General features: G+C 43.7%; 1 protein-coding gene across 1 annotated transcript in view; it reads left to right on the forward strand.

The window, feature by feature from the left end:
* The first annotated feature begins 111 nt into the window (after positions 1-111).
* Positions 112-16,883, forward strand: part of ppargc1b (peroxisome proliferator-activated receptor gamma, coactivator 1 beta) — a 73,485-nt gene continuing 56,713 nt past the window's right edge. Inside the window, exon 1 of the mRNA XM_026357741.1 lies at positions 112-258. Within this exon, the coding sequence (XP_026213526.1) occupies positions 178-258 (81 nt within the window). The 5' untranslated portion in view covers positions 112-177. The remainder of the gene's footprint in view (positions 259-16,883) is intronic.

Here is a 16,883-nt window from a genome sequence, read left to right on the forward strand (position 1 = left end):
ACTTCGTTGACTCCTGGAGGTCCCGGGCCCCTCTCAGGTGAGGGGGTCTGTCCCTAATGTGCTGCTTTGCCTGTGTGTGTAAACAGATGCGCCCCCTGCAGGCGGCCTTCCTCCACTGCTGCTCCTCCTCCTCCTATACTCCGCTCTCTGACTCCACGGCTCCTCATTCACTAGAAGATGGCGGACTGCGCTCCACTGTTAGATGAGGAACTCTCGTCCTTTGTCTTCAATTACCTGACAGAAAACTCCGGCAGCCAGGTAAGAAGCCGGCGTCTTTGGAAACACGGGACCTTGGGCTTTGCAGGCTGGGGTGCATCTTTGCGTGTCGCCCGTCGTGGCGCATGCAATACCCGGTTGATGCGAGCCTTTCGCCCGGCTTGTCAGCAGCATCTCCCGGCAGAGAGCGACCCGGTGTCTCGGTCTGCATGCATGTGTGTGTGAATGTCTACTATGTCTTGACGTGTGGCTTTCACGTGTTTTGGGAGGAAATGTCATCAGCCATGAGCAAACGGGAGATTTGGTGGATTGAAACTATTAAATGTATTTTGTGCTGGTGCTGGAGCGGAGAGCAGCCGGTGTGCTGCTGCTGTGGAGGATTATTTGTATGCAGAGAGGCGCTTTGGAAACTTTTGACGCATTCTTGTGGGAAGTTTAATTTCAGTGCCGGAGACTTGGACACGTGGTGCGTCTGTGAACGCATGGACACAGCCTGAGGACTACCGTGATATTATGACATTATGATACTGATCCTCGGGCTAAAGGAGGGACTGAATTTAAAATTCGTGCACAGAAAAGACATAGCTGCTGGTTGGATGGTAGATGATGTTTTATATTTGTCTCCGGTTGTGGAAACACTGTAGCCGAACCAACCTGTGCTGTGTCCTCTTATTTATCCACTCATTCTAAGCTGCTTGCCGCTGCACCGTGAGCTTAACCGGGGATCTCTGGGTCTTTGTGTCGCTGTCTGGAGGCTGTTTGCTGCGCTGCAAAGTTGAGCAACTCCCCCTGATAATTCGTGTCATGACTTCAGATTGATCAATGAATCGTACGATGTGACATGAAGAGGAGAGCAGCTTCTGCTCGGACGATACACTTGGTGTGATTTCAGGTTTTCGTAATCGTTTGGTTACAAAACGCTCGTCTGGTTCACACGGTGGCGTGGCTCAGCACAGGAGCAGTGTGTGTGAAGTGGGATGACAGTGTGTGGACCCTCGGTGCTGTGTGTGTGGACCCTCGGTGCTGTGTGTGTGGACCCTCGGTGCTGTGTGTGGACCCTCGGTGCTGTGTGTGTGGACCCTCGGTGCTGTGTGTGGACCCTCGGTGCTGTGTGTGGACCCTCGGTGCTGTGTGTGTGGACCCTCGGTGCTGTGTGTGTGGACCCTCGGTGCTGTGTGTGGATCCTCGGTGCTGTGTGTGTGGACCCTCGGTGCTGTGTGTGGACCCTCGGTGCTGTGTGTGTGGACCCTCGGTGCTGTGTGTGTGGACCCTCGGTGCTGTGCGCCAAGCTGCGTCCAGGAACCTCGGTACCCAGTGATTCCTGAGTTTCACACAAACCGGGGGTTCACATTTCAAACCATCGTACAGCGTGTTATAACACCCCCCCCCCCCCCCCCCCCCCACCCCAAGCAGCACACGTTTAAAACATATGTAACTCGTTCTCCTTTTAATCCCACAGTAATCTTGTACCAGAACCCCCCCGGAGGTGGACTCCAGCAGTCACAAGTTCGGTTTCATTCAAGTGACGCTTCACATGGAAGATGTGCAGCGGATCGTTGACTGTAGCTTATTATGGGATAGATGTGCAGTCCGTTAGTGCTGTGCACAGAAAATTAGCAGATTTCCGGACGGGATTTGGTATAGATGGTATAGATGTATAATTCTCCTGCGACAGAACCAGGTATCGGGTCTAATCTGCAGCTGTCTCCGCGTCGCGCTTCCGAATTACGCACGGATTTATGAGCGTGCTCGTCAACCCTCAACACGGTCTGTCATAGGAACAGGACCCCCCACCCCCCCGTGTGACATAATATTGCGTCGTGGTGATTATTGCTCTCAGTGCGCGGAAGTTGGTGATAGTGCGCGTGCGTGCGTCCATGCGTGTGCGAGATGATTGGCAGCTTAAGCAGGTTACCTCGGTGGCTCCAGTGAGGCTGTGGGCTATTTATGTCGTGCAGCTGTGACACATGTGCTTCCACATAACACACAGGCAGATGTGAAGTGCATGATGTGACAACCCCCACCCCCCACCACCACCCCCCAACTCACTTTAATGTGCAATGAAAACCTGGTGTAAGTAGGAGGTGAATGAACGACACCATCACAAGAGGAGAAACTCACCAACACAGTCGTTAATATGGAAGAGAATCACATGACAACAGTATAAATCAACATAACTCCAGTAGATGGTGGTTAGAACACAGTGCACTGTAAGATTATATAGATATATAGATTATATATGATAAAACACAGCCTAATGGATTTATTATGCATTTTAAAATATAGGACTGTAGTGGTACTGACACAGTATTCCTGAACTACAGTATAATATATTGTGTTGTTAGGTTATTGTCATTAATCTCTGCTGGTATTATGATGACTTGACCTGAAAAACATATATGATATGTAAATAATATATGTGTATTATACAGCAGTTTGTTCCAACCATCCCATCAGTCTATGTATCGCTCTGCTTCAATTGTACCAAACAGGACTTTGAAAAAATAAAGGCTAAACCAAAAAAACAGGTCCAACAAAGTCTGTTTTGTGTGGTTGCAACAGCGCTCCCTGTCGTGAGATGTTTCTTACGGCTTGTCTGAACCAACTCGTCAGTTGTCCAGTTGTCAGATCATCTCGGCTCTGTTGTCCCTGTGCTGTAGGTTGGTCAGTCATCACGGTCTCATGCTATGCAGCCAAACATTGTTCAGTTGGAACCTCAATGAATTCAAGTGCCACGTGTGTGAAGATACCAAAGATAAGTGGCACAACGTTGGATAACTGTGGATTAAATGATGCCGAAGACGCATCTTAGTGTAATGCAGTGGTGCATGAAGAACATGGAAACATAGGAAGCAAAAGGAGAAGAGTGAACTCATTCGTGTAGTAACGTGAATGCTCTGATGTTTGTTCTAAAATGTTGCAGCTCTTTATTTAGAAGCTTGTAAAGCTGGATTGCTGCAAAGTCCTTGAGTGACATAGAAGGACTGAAGATAAAGTCCAACTGGAGTACAGGAAGAAAAATCACCACACAGTGCAACACGGCTAAGTTCCGTGTTGAACGATAAGGTTATCTATTCTACAAACGCAGCGTTAATATATTAATATTTATTCAGGGTTATTGGGACTGCTGGTGGTGTTCTCTTGCTCTCTCTCTCTCCCTGTGTGTGTCTATGGCGCTCGTCCTTGCCGGCTGGTTTTTGTAATACTACTCCATCCTCGTGACTGGAGTTACAGAACAGGGCTGCTGCAGTCATGTGAGTCGTAGTGGAGGGAGGGAGGGAAGGAGGGAGGCGTTACTCATGACGTGGAGAAGTGACAGGCAGTGCCCCCTCGCTCCCCCACCCCACATCCTCCTCCTCCTCCTCCTAACATGTGACTCTCTCTCCTCTTTCTTTCACACAGTGTCTAACTGCCGCTCACTTTTACACATGCGTACTCTAATTCCTCTCAATCTCTCCATTGTCTGTCTCCACATGCTTCAGACAGCTTCAGTATATTTAAATCCAGAGGGTTTATTCCACATGGAATAATTCCACATGGAATAAACCCAGGAGCGGTTAGAGTTAAGGTGTCAGCTCTATTCATAATTGTATTATTTTCACATGAGCGTTTGAACTTGTTGCATTAAGTTATTAGAAATGAGACCAGTCTTCAGTTTCTTTTCCAGCTTTGCATGTGATTTGTCTGCTAAAAATGTCAGACACGAGAGAGCTCCCAGTGATTTTAGAGACTAAAACATTTAAATAAACATGTAAATGCCTCAGAAAAACAAAGCTTTCCACATATAACAGTGGAAAGCTTTGAGAATGTTGATGCATGCTTTCCCGATGTCAGTAACCATTTATTTGGCTTTGGAAATATGCATTCTCATAGTGATTGTCATACCAGATCGTACAGCTTCACATACCACCACATGCTAATGTAATAACTCAGCGGTTAACTGATGCTTCACTCTTTGCTATAAATATACAGCACTCAAACAAATATGTGGTATTCAGTGGAGCATGTGATCAATACATCTGGTGAACACACGGTTTTATATACTGCTGACATATGTTACATTAAAGGATAAAAGAGCATGAGTGACAATAATACATCATTTAAATCAACTTCTTTCAAGGTGGTTACTTCTCCACGGACCTAGATCAGTGTTAGGAGGCCGTTGGGGCTCAGCTCTGTAATGAATAAGTGAAAGTGAAAGATCAGATAACACAGACGTGTTTCTAGGTTACTGTCACATGGGTGACATGAGCTGTGAAATACACTGTTTGAGGTTTAGCTTATAGACAGTTTGTTAGATGACAAACTAACCAGAGGCCTCATTTTGCAGACGTTACAGTGAACCTGAGGCTCTTATAAATTATAGCTGAAACGCTCACTAAGGGGACACTGAAAACTTTCCCTTGTTTTCTATATCACTGGGTCTGGTTAAGCGTTGTATTTGAGGACAGTTGGTCTCTCAGACCTATTTCAGTCTAATCATTGACCAGGTGTTCAGGGCCAATCTCGGTCCGTTCAGGGGATTGACTCTGGGAAGATCAGGCCGGCTTAACGTCAGTCACCACATCCTGCTGGAACAGGACACAACCAGCCACAGGGCACATGCTAGTAAAATATCAGCCGTGGCTCATCTAGTGTGCTCTGCTTTGGCAATTTGGCAACCTAACTCATACAGAGACTGCCACATGTGAACTCGAAGCAGATGTGTGTGAGAAAATATGGAATCTCTCATTCCACATTTAAAAGTCACACAGTTCTCTGTAAGATGAGGACATAACGTGCTTGAAATCACTTGTGACTTCTTTATGTCAAGTTTATTTTGAAGCTCGGTTTGAATTTGGAAGTCAAGTTGCACCAGTTTTCCTCACAGGCATCATAAAAGTTTTATGGCAGGAGTTCATTCAAGTTAATCCCACTCTGTTGTTCTGCTGTATGGTTAGACTTTGGTCAACATCTTGACAAAGTCTGGGATGTAAAGCCACTCTGCCATGTGGAATTGATAAAGGTTACTTCCCATTAAGACTTAATTTACATCTTTCAAATGCAGCTCAGTTGGAGGGAACTGTTGTAGCCTGAGAGAAAACAAGATGCGACTTGGAGGATGGAGCAATTGAAAAACGTTGGAAATACTTTTTCATAGTTTTCTCAACCATCAACATATTACTCATTGATTCTGTGTTAGTGTTATTACGAAGTAGATGAGTGAAGTTAAAACTCAGCTCTCTGGTGTTTAAAACATTGATTGAATCATCGAAAACAACAAAAACACAAAGCAAATAGAAAACTTGACTTCAGCACTTTGTGTGTGTGTCTCTACCCAGTTCTGGATCTGAACTCACACAGTCTCTCAGTGACAACATTCAACTTGATAGCAGGATTAAGCTCAATCGTGTGATTCTGCAGGGATGTAGACACATCATCTTGTCAGTTTTTAAAGCTTTTAGTTTTCCATTATGAAACAGAGACATCATTTTAGTGTCTAAAAATGAACTACCGGTTCTGAATTGATGAAACTGTGTCTCAGACCAGACCACCTGGGAAGGTAGAAATAAAGAACCAACAGAAACACTAAAGGAAAAGTAACTTGACAAGTGCTTTTGATTGACGGGTAAACTGTGGAGATTAGATTGCAGCACAGTGAGTACGATGAGGCAGAAACAAAGGTGGGTTACTGCTTCAGCCCCTGACTGGGCTGAGTAACAAGTGGCCAAGAGTAGAAATATTAATGGAATAAATCACATTTAAGGTCTATTCTTAGTCTTTAGGTTACTACTATCACATTACGTTCTTGATGTAGACTAAGAAATCTGATTTAAAGTGGACAGTGACAGAGAAGCAGCCAGGTGGATAAATAACAAGGCTTTGAAGTTGCACTCAGGAGTGATGGATACAGGTGTTATTGGCAGTGACTGGGATTTACACTGTGCCAGGGACACACACGCGAGGCTTTTTCACCTTCTCTGTCCACACATTTGGGCTTTTTGCTGTTTCAGTTGTATTTGTTCCTCATTTTATCCTCAATTCCATGTCATTATCTTTCTCTCTCTCTCTTTTCGTTCTGTCGCTTCTCGAGTCGTGATGTGCCGTGCTGCAGTGCAATGGATTCAGCTTGTAACCCTACAGTGACTCACCTGTCCCTTCTGTCGCTGTGTGCTGCACACTGTCACACACACTTGAGCTCACGAACGTCCCTTGGATGCAGCATGTGTAAAAATGTACATCAAAGCGTAGGATTCATTTAGATTTTAGGTTTTAGGGATGTAGCTGCTGATGCTATCTTGTTTTGAACCCCCCCGATAGTACTCAGAGGGTCATGGCATTGATCAGGGGACAGAACAAAGTGTTCCCCTGACCTTAATGTGAGCAAGTAAGATGGGGAGGTGGAGAAAGGATTCTTTTGAAGCACTCTGCGTTTTCACACCATACTGTATATCATGTGTCCTCTGTGCTCAGTGTTAAATCAATGAAACAGATACGGCTTCGCTCTGCTGCTGATAAAATGGACTCTGGTCTGGGTAATGGTTCCTAACCCGAAGCTGTCTGCTGGTAGTGACTGTGTGGTTCCTACTGGACATCTGTGTGTGTTATTATTGTGTGTGTGGATCAGAGTAGGCGCTGGGAATATGGCTGCTTCCTCCCAAATCCCTCTGTGGTTCATAAGGCATCCGGCTTAGACTCTGACCCCCCCACGGGGCCTCTGTGTGTGCCTGTAAGCAGTAATCATAAACTGCATGTGTGTATGTATGTTCCCATGTGGCACATGTTGGAGTGTGCTGCTGCTTGCTAACATGCTAGCACAGGCAGGTGAGGGGTCTCTCAATAATTAATTGCATGGTGATTCGTCAGCTGCTCACTCAGACCTGCTTGGCATCGCACGCTGCAGCTAACACTTACGTTAGAGCTGCATGATTCTGGAATAAACGAGAACAATGAGTGTTTATTAAAATACATCTCACCATTCTCTGTCACGTTTAAGGATCCTGCCAATAATGCTAGTGCAGTCAACCTGCTGCTGGTTGATTGTAAAGCCTTGTTAGCTTCATCATCACCTGAAATATCAGCTAATTCTACACACTATGCTGCAGCTTATTGCAAAACCTGACCTCGCCCCAGGGTTTTCTTGATTCTGGCTCATTTGACCTCTGCAGCTTGTGCTTTCTCTGTGTTCTACTCCTCATTCTACTCGGTAGTAATTAGAAGGATATAGATTAATATAGATATGGCTGAATTGATTTCACTGATATTCAATAGAGATAAGAATCTATATTGTTTAAATTCTGCAGCTCACACAAGATTTAAAGTTATTAAAGACGTCACCTATATTCAGAAAGCTGTGTCTTTGGTCTCTGCTACGTAACACGGTGAGATAGGAACTCAGGGATAAACAGGGCTAGAAAAGGCTTAATGACCAGCATGGTTTAGGACTGAGGACACCTACACAACACTTCTTCATTAGCTTGGTTTCCACTATCTAATCTGTATCAGACCTGAGTCCCGTTAGTCAGACCTCAGAAGACTGTGAAGTATTTTTCTGTAGACCATTTCCTCATGACAGAATGTCTAATGAAAGTCATAGTTATATTGATATTACACCTTTTTATGTTTAATTTGACATTTTAGTCTTTAATCTGACTTTAAGTCTCTGGAGAAACTCAGCGGAATAAATGTCAACAAAACAGGGGAACAGTAAAGGTCAGATGTCACAGCGCCAGCAAAAGGAACTAGTCTCACATCAGTACACGGACAGGACAAGACTTCATAGACAGAATTATTAAATCCAGTTTGTATCCTGCAAGATTTTCCAAACAGTTTGTTTCCCTGCGGTGGAGCAGCAGCAGAGCAGCACTCAACCGTGCAAAGAGTCCAACACGCACAGTGGCTTCATTGCGTGTATTTCAGTGAGAAGCAGATATGCTGGGAGAAAGAGGAGGAAAAGAAATCCAGCAGGAGAGGAGAGAGACACTAGTGAGCGGGAGTCTTATTAGGTATTCATCAGCTGCCTTTTACCATCTTAATTCATATGAAAATCAATTCGGTTTGTCGCCTTGTTCCAGGTTGTTGCCGTTCTCGCTGTGACTCAAACCAGAGTGGGACATGAAAATGTAAATTTCTCCACGATCACGTTTCTCTCTCTCTCTTTCCAGACTATGGTTTTAAGACAGATCATACACTTTACACTCAGTGCAGTGATTCTCCTCCTCATTTCTCTGCTTCTTCTCTTTATGCTATTATACAGAATTGATAATTTATTTTTAAATCATGTTTCACGTTGCGTTTAATGTTTGCGACTCAGTAGTTTGGTCAAATCTGAGAGCTAAACTGCACTTGCTGCTTTGGGACTCCGACCATGACTAACTGTCTGGAAATGTTCTGTTAAGGTCATTCTGTGACCTTAATAGAACATTTGCAACAGCCCTGTGGCCCATGACCTCCAGGGCCCAAAATACCCAAGGCAGTTTGTTTGATTTAGAGCTGAAATGATTTGATTAGTTAAATGACGAAGTTAATTTGCAGATATTTTAATGATCTCTTAATGGTTTAAGTCATTATTCTGTGGTTCCTGTTGCAACCAGTAAAACTATTTGCTGCTTAATTGCTTAATAATTTACTGAATAATTTGGAGTGTTGGTTGAACAAAACAGGATATTTGTAGATGTTGCCATGATTGAGATTTGTCTCCATTTTATGACAATAAACAGCCTGATGATTACTGTGAAAGTGACCATTACACTACTTGACTTTCACAGTAATTGTTAGTTGCCACTATAATTTGATTTGTATGTAGATGTACACAATTATTATAATTCTTATTCATCACACGGACTCTTTGACTTGATTGTGTCAACATGAGTGTGTGGATGTTATTGTTATTGTCATTCCCTGCACATGCACTCACACGTGCACACATTTAGCAGCTTTGTACAACACCTGATGAGGTAGGAAGGTTGAAGGAGAGCCCCAGCAGCTCTGGGCTTTGTAGAAAAGCATGTGAAGACCCAGCGGTCGCTCAGCTCACTGGTTGACCTATTTCTTTAAAACTGTCCTCCTCCGTTACCTGATTTATCTCGGGGGAATCCACCAGGGAAATGTCTCATTTTAAAGCAGAAAGAGTGCACTGAGGGCTGTGTCTGTTTTTAAAATCTGACGAGATAAGAGGCTGCAGAGATGAGAGAGATGCTGATACCACAGTGGCATGTCAACATCATCAGGCACACAGCCTGATGTTGGACGTCTCTCTGCATCTATACAAGGAGTGGCATTTGAAGCACTGGAGCACTGATAATGGAAGTTGGTAGAACCAGAGAATCAGGGGACATTAGAACATTGGTAACCTGTTATCAGATGCCTAGATAACAGTGGCAGTTACATATGATTGTAGTGTAATTATAAAAGGTTGAATTCAGTTTAAAACTGGTTTCATAGTAAAGCTTGAACAGTAGAGTTTTAATGTTGTCTGCAGCTGTAAAAAGTGATATTTGAACTCACTCACTGTCTGATACAGCTGCAGAATTGAACTTTGACTCTTTCTGCTGTTGTTAAAATCCAGACTTTGATGCTGTGTAACACTACAATAAAAGTCAGGAGATGAATGAGAGTCGTGCAAAGGCTGGACGTGTAAATGCTGCTCTGATATCGGCCTGGACTCTGACGCTGCCCACAGCGTAGGTCTCTCTCTTCCTCTCCTTGACATTGTGCCAGTGTTTTGGGGCTCGCCCCGACTTAGCCGGCAGACAGATCGAGTTGTAAAGATGTCTGGACTATGGATGGGCAAGCGCCCAAGTGCACAAACACATCATCACTCCTCCGACACTATAGAGTTCTGGACCCAAGTGGTGACACACACAAATATTCACACACATTCAGGTGGTCTGCCAAGTCAAATGTATACACCGGTGTCTTTTTCCCTCCAATAATCCACTGGTTGGGCAGGATTATTGTAAGTGATTACGACTTGTGCTCTACAAGGTTTGGGATTACACTGGGCATTCACACGGTTTCTAAACACTTGCTGGGGTTGAAGGAGAAATACAGCAGCTTGGTGTGTAGGTTGGACTTATTGCACATCCATAATATTTACCCTCAGTCTTTTAGTAGCACTACTCTGTATTTATGGTGCTAAAATAGCATCAATAGTCCCAAAACAGATCACAATAACAGTTGTTGCAGTGGCAGAGCTCACAGTAAAAACTGTACAGTCATAGTGGTAGAGAGAAGTTTCTAGTAGGTACTGTTGGTACTTTTGTAATATAAATAATACCAGAAATACTAGAAGCAGCAGCACATCCACCGCTACTATTTGTGGTAGTTGTAGTAGAAGCACAGTGGTAATAGAAGTAGTAGTAGTAGTAGTAGTAGTAGTAGTAGTAGTAGTAGTAGTAGTAGTAGTAGTAGTAGTAGTAGTAGTAGTGACACAGTTTATAGTCTCAACACAGTGATAGTTTATTGGTAGTGTGGACTAACCACTGCACCCTCCTCAGTGTGTGTGTGTGTGTGTGTGCGTGTGTGTTTGGGCTTCTCAGGGGACAAGAGGACACACACACAGATAACAACATGGCATGTAGCTGTGGCAACCAGGTGCCATGGGAGGGCAAGTACAGGCTAGTGTTAACATGAACCTTTACAGACACACACACACACACACACACACACTTGGCTAGCTGCAGTTATCTAGAAACACAGCCCATCACATTGAGTACAGCGTTATTTGATATGGTTCAACACAGTAGCGCACTCACCATCTCCCCGCTGCCGTTACTCCGCTTTAAAAGCAATTTGTTGTTATTTTTAGATGTCGCATAAAAAGTGCATTGATGTCTGTGCGTGCACGCTACTGCAGGGAGCGTGCGTGTTATAAATAGGTGCCTGAGCATAGATGTGCACTCGTCATTGTCACCTCACACACGTTTGAACTGTGTGTGACCTCTGGTTCAGCTGTAATTGCTAGAAGATCTCCGTGGTCAGTCTGGATCATAGCTCTGATTTTATCTTAGCCTACAAATAAGAGATCAATTTCAGGCCTGCAGTAACTTAGTAACTGCCGACTAATGTAATAACTCATCAGAACTTAATAAATTGTCTCTCTGTAGGAGTCTCAAATCTAATAACCCTCATATTGTGATATATTCTCCAGATAATGTGGTGTAATTTAGCTGATAATTCGTAATGATAAACACATTAGGGTGGAGCTGGCTGCAGTGATGGGCTCAGGTGGCTCTGCTGGGCTTTAGTGATGGAAACTTTAGAGGTGTCTGTTGTGTTAGAGTGTGTGAGTCATGCGTGTGGGTTGTAAGCGAGCAGCAGGCTTCTACCTGCATATTGCAGAGAGTGTGAGAGAGGTGGGTGAGGCCATTAACGTCCTCTGGGAGACGTATACAAATACACTGGCACACACCGTTTCTCTTTCTGGACTTGTGAGAACTCCCACTGACATAATGCTTCTCCTAGGCCCTGAAACCAACCCTTAATCTTAGGCCTAAGACCGAGTCTTAGAGACATGCACACACAAACATGTGTTAGTATTCATGCCATATATAGCAGCGTGTGTGTGCATGCCCTCAGTAAAACCAGAAACCTCCTTATTTCCAACGGGTAACTTTCCACTAACCTCTCTGTCCGGCCTTTGCGTGTGTTCTTGTTTCTACTTTATCCACGATATATCCCTTCATGATTTCCTCTCTCTCTCCCTCTCGCTCTCTTGCTCATTGACCTACTTCCCAAAGGCTTGTGTTCTCTGGCATCACACACACACACACACACACACACACACACACACACACACACACACACACACACGTACTACACATGGCTCATACATATTTACTGCTTTACTGCTCCATAACCATTCATACCAGTTGTAAATATCCATTGCCTGTCAACACATTACTAACAGAGTGACGTCTTGTTGTAACAGTATTTAGGAAGTTTCTCCTCTTTCTCTCTCATTCATTGTTTCCCTTTGTTCGACTGTAGGAATGTCACTACTATGACGCAACATTCGTACTATGCCAGATTCTTTAATGATGACTGTGGCTTCCTAAGTGTTCCAACATGTGTCCACCTGCAGCTCCCCTTTATATGAATGTGTTTTTTTTTATGTACTTTTGTGGTTGCATGGATTGCTAGGAGCTTGGGTGTGTATATGTGTGTGTTTTAGTGCGTTTCCTTCACGTGCTGAATGTTAATGGAGGAGCTTGACAGCTGTCTGAACACTGCAGAGTGGAACAGCTTGTCCTGGGCTTCTTGTCTACTCATCGTGTGTTTTCCCATCATTTACCTGCACTTCCTCTAGAAATGGTCCCCGGGCTGCTCAGAGGAAATTCATACCTAACTTGTACCATGCTCACATAAAAAATTGGTATTCAGCCACAGTGAATTGCAGCATAGTTGGATTTTTACCAGTAGTAGTAGTAGTAGTAAGTTTTTGTTTTTTTTTGCTGTATAACACAGACACACCCAGCTGTCGATCACATCGGCGCTGTGATTGTTGTGTCTCACCCGACACGCTGCTTTTTTCTGTCACGCACACCTCCACACACCTCCACACACCTCTGCTGTGCTTCTCCCTCAGCTCTGCTCGGCTTTGTGCTTTTCTCAACAACGCCTGACCTCGTTTCAACTCTTCCTTTCTCTCTCTCTCTCTCCATTTCTCCCACTCTTTTCACTTTTCATTTACTCTCTCTCCCATTTGCTCTTCGGGTTTGTCTCTCCTCAATTTTCTCGCTTCCTCTCCCTTTACTGTATTCATTCCTTTCACTCTCTTCTCTGATTCTTTTTCATCCTCTTTGATGTCAGCACTGCTCTCCATCTCTCTCACTGCATTTCACTGGAATATCGTTCTACTGATAGTTCGGAGCTGCCTGGATTAAGATCGCAGTTTACTGGGGCAGCACACACAGCGACAGAGCACGAGTTACCATAAATGACTGATTGGTGTTTTGTCAATCAAATGTGGGATTTAGTTTGACAGCACACACACAGAGTGAGGAGCATAAACACTCAGAGGGGAGAGTGAGTCTGGGCTTCTTCGAGGTCTGATAGCTTATTGATTCCTGTGCAGGTGATTTCAAGAGGAAGACAACTGGGGGAGGACGAGAGAAGGTTGACAAAAGAGACAGAGAGGTGAAGGGAGCAGGGGGGAGAGATAGTGAAGTAAAGACAGAGGCTAAACAAAGCAGATGTGGGGATGGTCTAGTTCTGAGAAATATGATTTTCAGAAAGGGAGACACTGGCCTCTGATCTTTGACCATCCTGTTATCAGTTACACGTTGTTTTAGTGAAATTGCCTTTCTAGGAATCGATGCATATTCAACGGGTGCACTCACTTCCTCAGAAGACGCCAAAAAGAACCTAACATACAACATTTATAGAAGAGATACATGTCATATATGTGTTTATTGACACCTACTACTTTGGTCAAGTGTATTTTTTATTATTGTTTGAGCACTGAAGGAAAAGTGGAATCAGAAACCAAGGATTGCAGCTCTGGTTAGTTACTCAACCAAGTAATGAGGAAGAAAAAAGCAACATTTCTTCCTGCAGTAGCCGTCCGGGCTGAAAAGGAGCCATCTACGGTCCTGTTTCTTAAAGTATTAAGCCTTGCGATGCCCTTTATGACCATTTTAGTGTGGAACAGAGAGAGGAGGAGTTTAGTGAAGTCCTGTCTTCTCCTGTTGCAGCTGATATCCATGGTAATGTATAAGCAGCTCTCTTTAATCATGAGACTGCATTACCTTGGTCACTCTTACCTTGTAAACCTGACACGCTTCTTGGACTTGGTATAAAACTCTCCTGGGTTGCCCTTGGATATAAACACAGACTACTGACTAGATCCTGCAGTGAATTAGACCAGAGACTCCTGAATATCCTCTGTTGCTCCTCCATTCAGATTTAGATAAATGAAGGAGTCTTTTGGTGCTGCTGTGCAAATCATGGTAGTTGGAAACCGCCTGTTTAACCCAGTTTGGCTCTGTTCACATCAGAGTCAGGCCTTCCTTCTCTTTTTGTAGCTTTTATGTGTGTTTGGGTGGTGTTACTGCCGTATTGTCTGGTAATGTAATGGACCGCCTACTAGGAAGACTGAATGATTACTCTGTGTGCCGCTGTGTGTGTGTGTGTGTGTGTGTGTTTGTGTCTTGGACCTAATAAAATGGCAGCTTTAGTCCAGGTCATTAGTGCTGTTGCCAACAGTTGAATGTGGACCTGAACACCTCGGAAACCAGCAGAGAAAGGCTGTTCTAGAGCTTTCTGGTCTAACACTGTGCTCATGTCCTTGTATCGTGGCCACCAGCGTAACAGGAGGACACACCACCAATACAGATGATTTATTTATTATTGTGCACTGGAATTCTCTCTTAGCAGCCATATTTGAGCTGTTCAGCTCTTAATCAGTGTTGATTGTTTCAGACAATGCAGTAGTTGATTCCTGCAGTTTATGGGAATGAATCCAGGAGAAATAAGCTGTCTGGAGATTTAAATAAAAAATGATCAACAAACTTTACTGTTGAACAGAAATATGTCAACAAGTGACCATCAGGCCTTTTCCTGTTCTATCACTTAGTGGATCAACTGGACAGTCATGTTTTCAACCTGCAACACCAAGGGAAATCTGAGTACTAGTTAGAGATATTACTTGTAGCAGAATAGATTATCCTGCCTCAATAAGTTCTTAACATTTTTAAATTATCAGTCACAAAATACAAATTCTGCTTTCCTTGTACAATCTGAACAACATACATGCATGTCACCCTCTCTCCTTAAACCCCCAAATCGGATGATACATATACATATTGGTACATATTACCATCATTAAATTCGCTCATGTCCGTGAAAATTAGCATCGTTTGCTGTGAAGGGAAATGAACAGAGGGGCTGAACCTGTAACAAGGGACAAACATCATTTAAGCTCTGCTCTGCCCATTACATTAGCATCCTATAGTGATGCCATGACTCAGTATAAATGTATCTCGGTATTAATGACTGAAGCACTGTAGGACTTACAGTAATACTGTACTAATACTTCAATATTAGAAGTTGTTGTGTAGTAATCCTGCTCAGTTGATTGACTGGAAGAGAAGCTGGCTGTTTCCTCTCATATGGGAAAAATGTGAGGGCTGCTGAGATGACTAACACTTGCATAACAACATCCTACACATACACATGCACACAAATACACACTCTACAGCTCGTCAAACACCCACAAATTAGCAAATGTGCAGAGTGACAGTGTGTGCGTTCATAATTCGTCCCATCTTGAAGTGTGTGTTTCCTTGAAAGAATTAGTGTGTGTGTCAGAGAGTAATTGAGCAGTTGCAGCAGTACCTGTCTAAGTGCTTTATAAAATCAGATATACGTCTGGTTTTCTGAGCCTTTGGTGCTGTGTGCAGACACACAGCGAGCACAGGACACACACACACAGCGAACCCCCTCCTCTCTGACATGCTTGAGTCACAGCGGTCACAACGTTGGTGTGCGTTTTGTGTGCATAAAAGAAAAGAAGACAAGGCAGCGAGGACAGTATAGCAGTAGAATGAGGTGGTGGCGTGAAGGTCGTTCTGCAACTATATACACGACCTCTATCACACACATATACACACACACACACAAGGTCTCACATCAGCTGCCTGTCCCATCCTGTGTGTTATTTACTGCGACATTTTCACAGCTAACCAGCTACCTGAACTTTGTCCAAGTGTGTGTGTGTTTGTGTGAAGGCCAGGTCAGTCTGCCAGGTGAAAGATTTGCTGCAGACATGGTGACAAGAAGGGACATTTGAGGGAGGGGGAAAAAAGAAAAATGCGTTTGAGCGAGGTAGTTATTGATCAGTTGTAGCTGTTGTGTAATTCTGTTTACATTAAAATTTCATTTTAAAATGGTTAAGCCTCAACTCTGTCGTGCATTCTTCTTTGCTTACTGTCCTATTTGAACATTCAACAGTGACTGAAAGGCTGAGTGTTTGCTTAATTGATGCACATATCACATGCTCATAGAGTATTTAGTAGTGCAAGCTGCATGAAAGTTCTTCATGCAGGGGAAACAGTGGGTGGTAAAGGGTAAAAAATAAATGCATTCTGTTTTGTAAATGCATTTGACGTCATTATTTACTAAATTGGTGTGGTAGTATTTAGATGTTTCTGTAATATTTATATAAAAGTGAAATGATCACTTGCAGAGCAAAGGTAAACAGTGCGTATGTCAGTAGGTGCGTTTGTGTCGACAAAATAAAAGAGAACGCTGTGTGTGTTTGTGTATGTGCAGCATGTAGCATGTACTATCACAGTGTGGGTGGGTGTCTGGACCAGCCAGAACATAATGGCAAAATAAAAGCCTGTGTGTGTGTGATGTAGAGAGGAAGCAGATCTTTTGATGGGACAGCTGGGAAATTCAAAGGCTGCACGTCTGATGATCAACACACACAAACATGTACTCTGGTTTTTGTACTCGCCACAGCTGCGTGCACGCACACACACACACACACACACACACACACACACACACACACACACACACACACACACATACACACAGAAGCAGGTCCGTTTCTGTGGAACTGTGTTTAGAGATAAACCAGGAGGTCAAAGGTTGTAGTACAAAGTCTGTGTCTCACACTCTTTGTTTCTCTCTCTCTTTTCTACCTAATATGGCGTGGCTGCTGCATGAGTTTCTCCGTC

This window comes from Anabas testudineus, chromosome 10 (assembly GCF_900324465.2).
Source record: "Anabas testudineus chromosome 10, fAnaTes1.2, whole genome shotgun sequence".
NCBI lineage: Eukaryota > Metazoa > Chordata > Actinopteri > Anabantiformes > Anabantidae > Anabas > Anabas testudineus.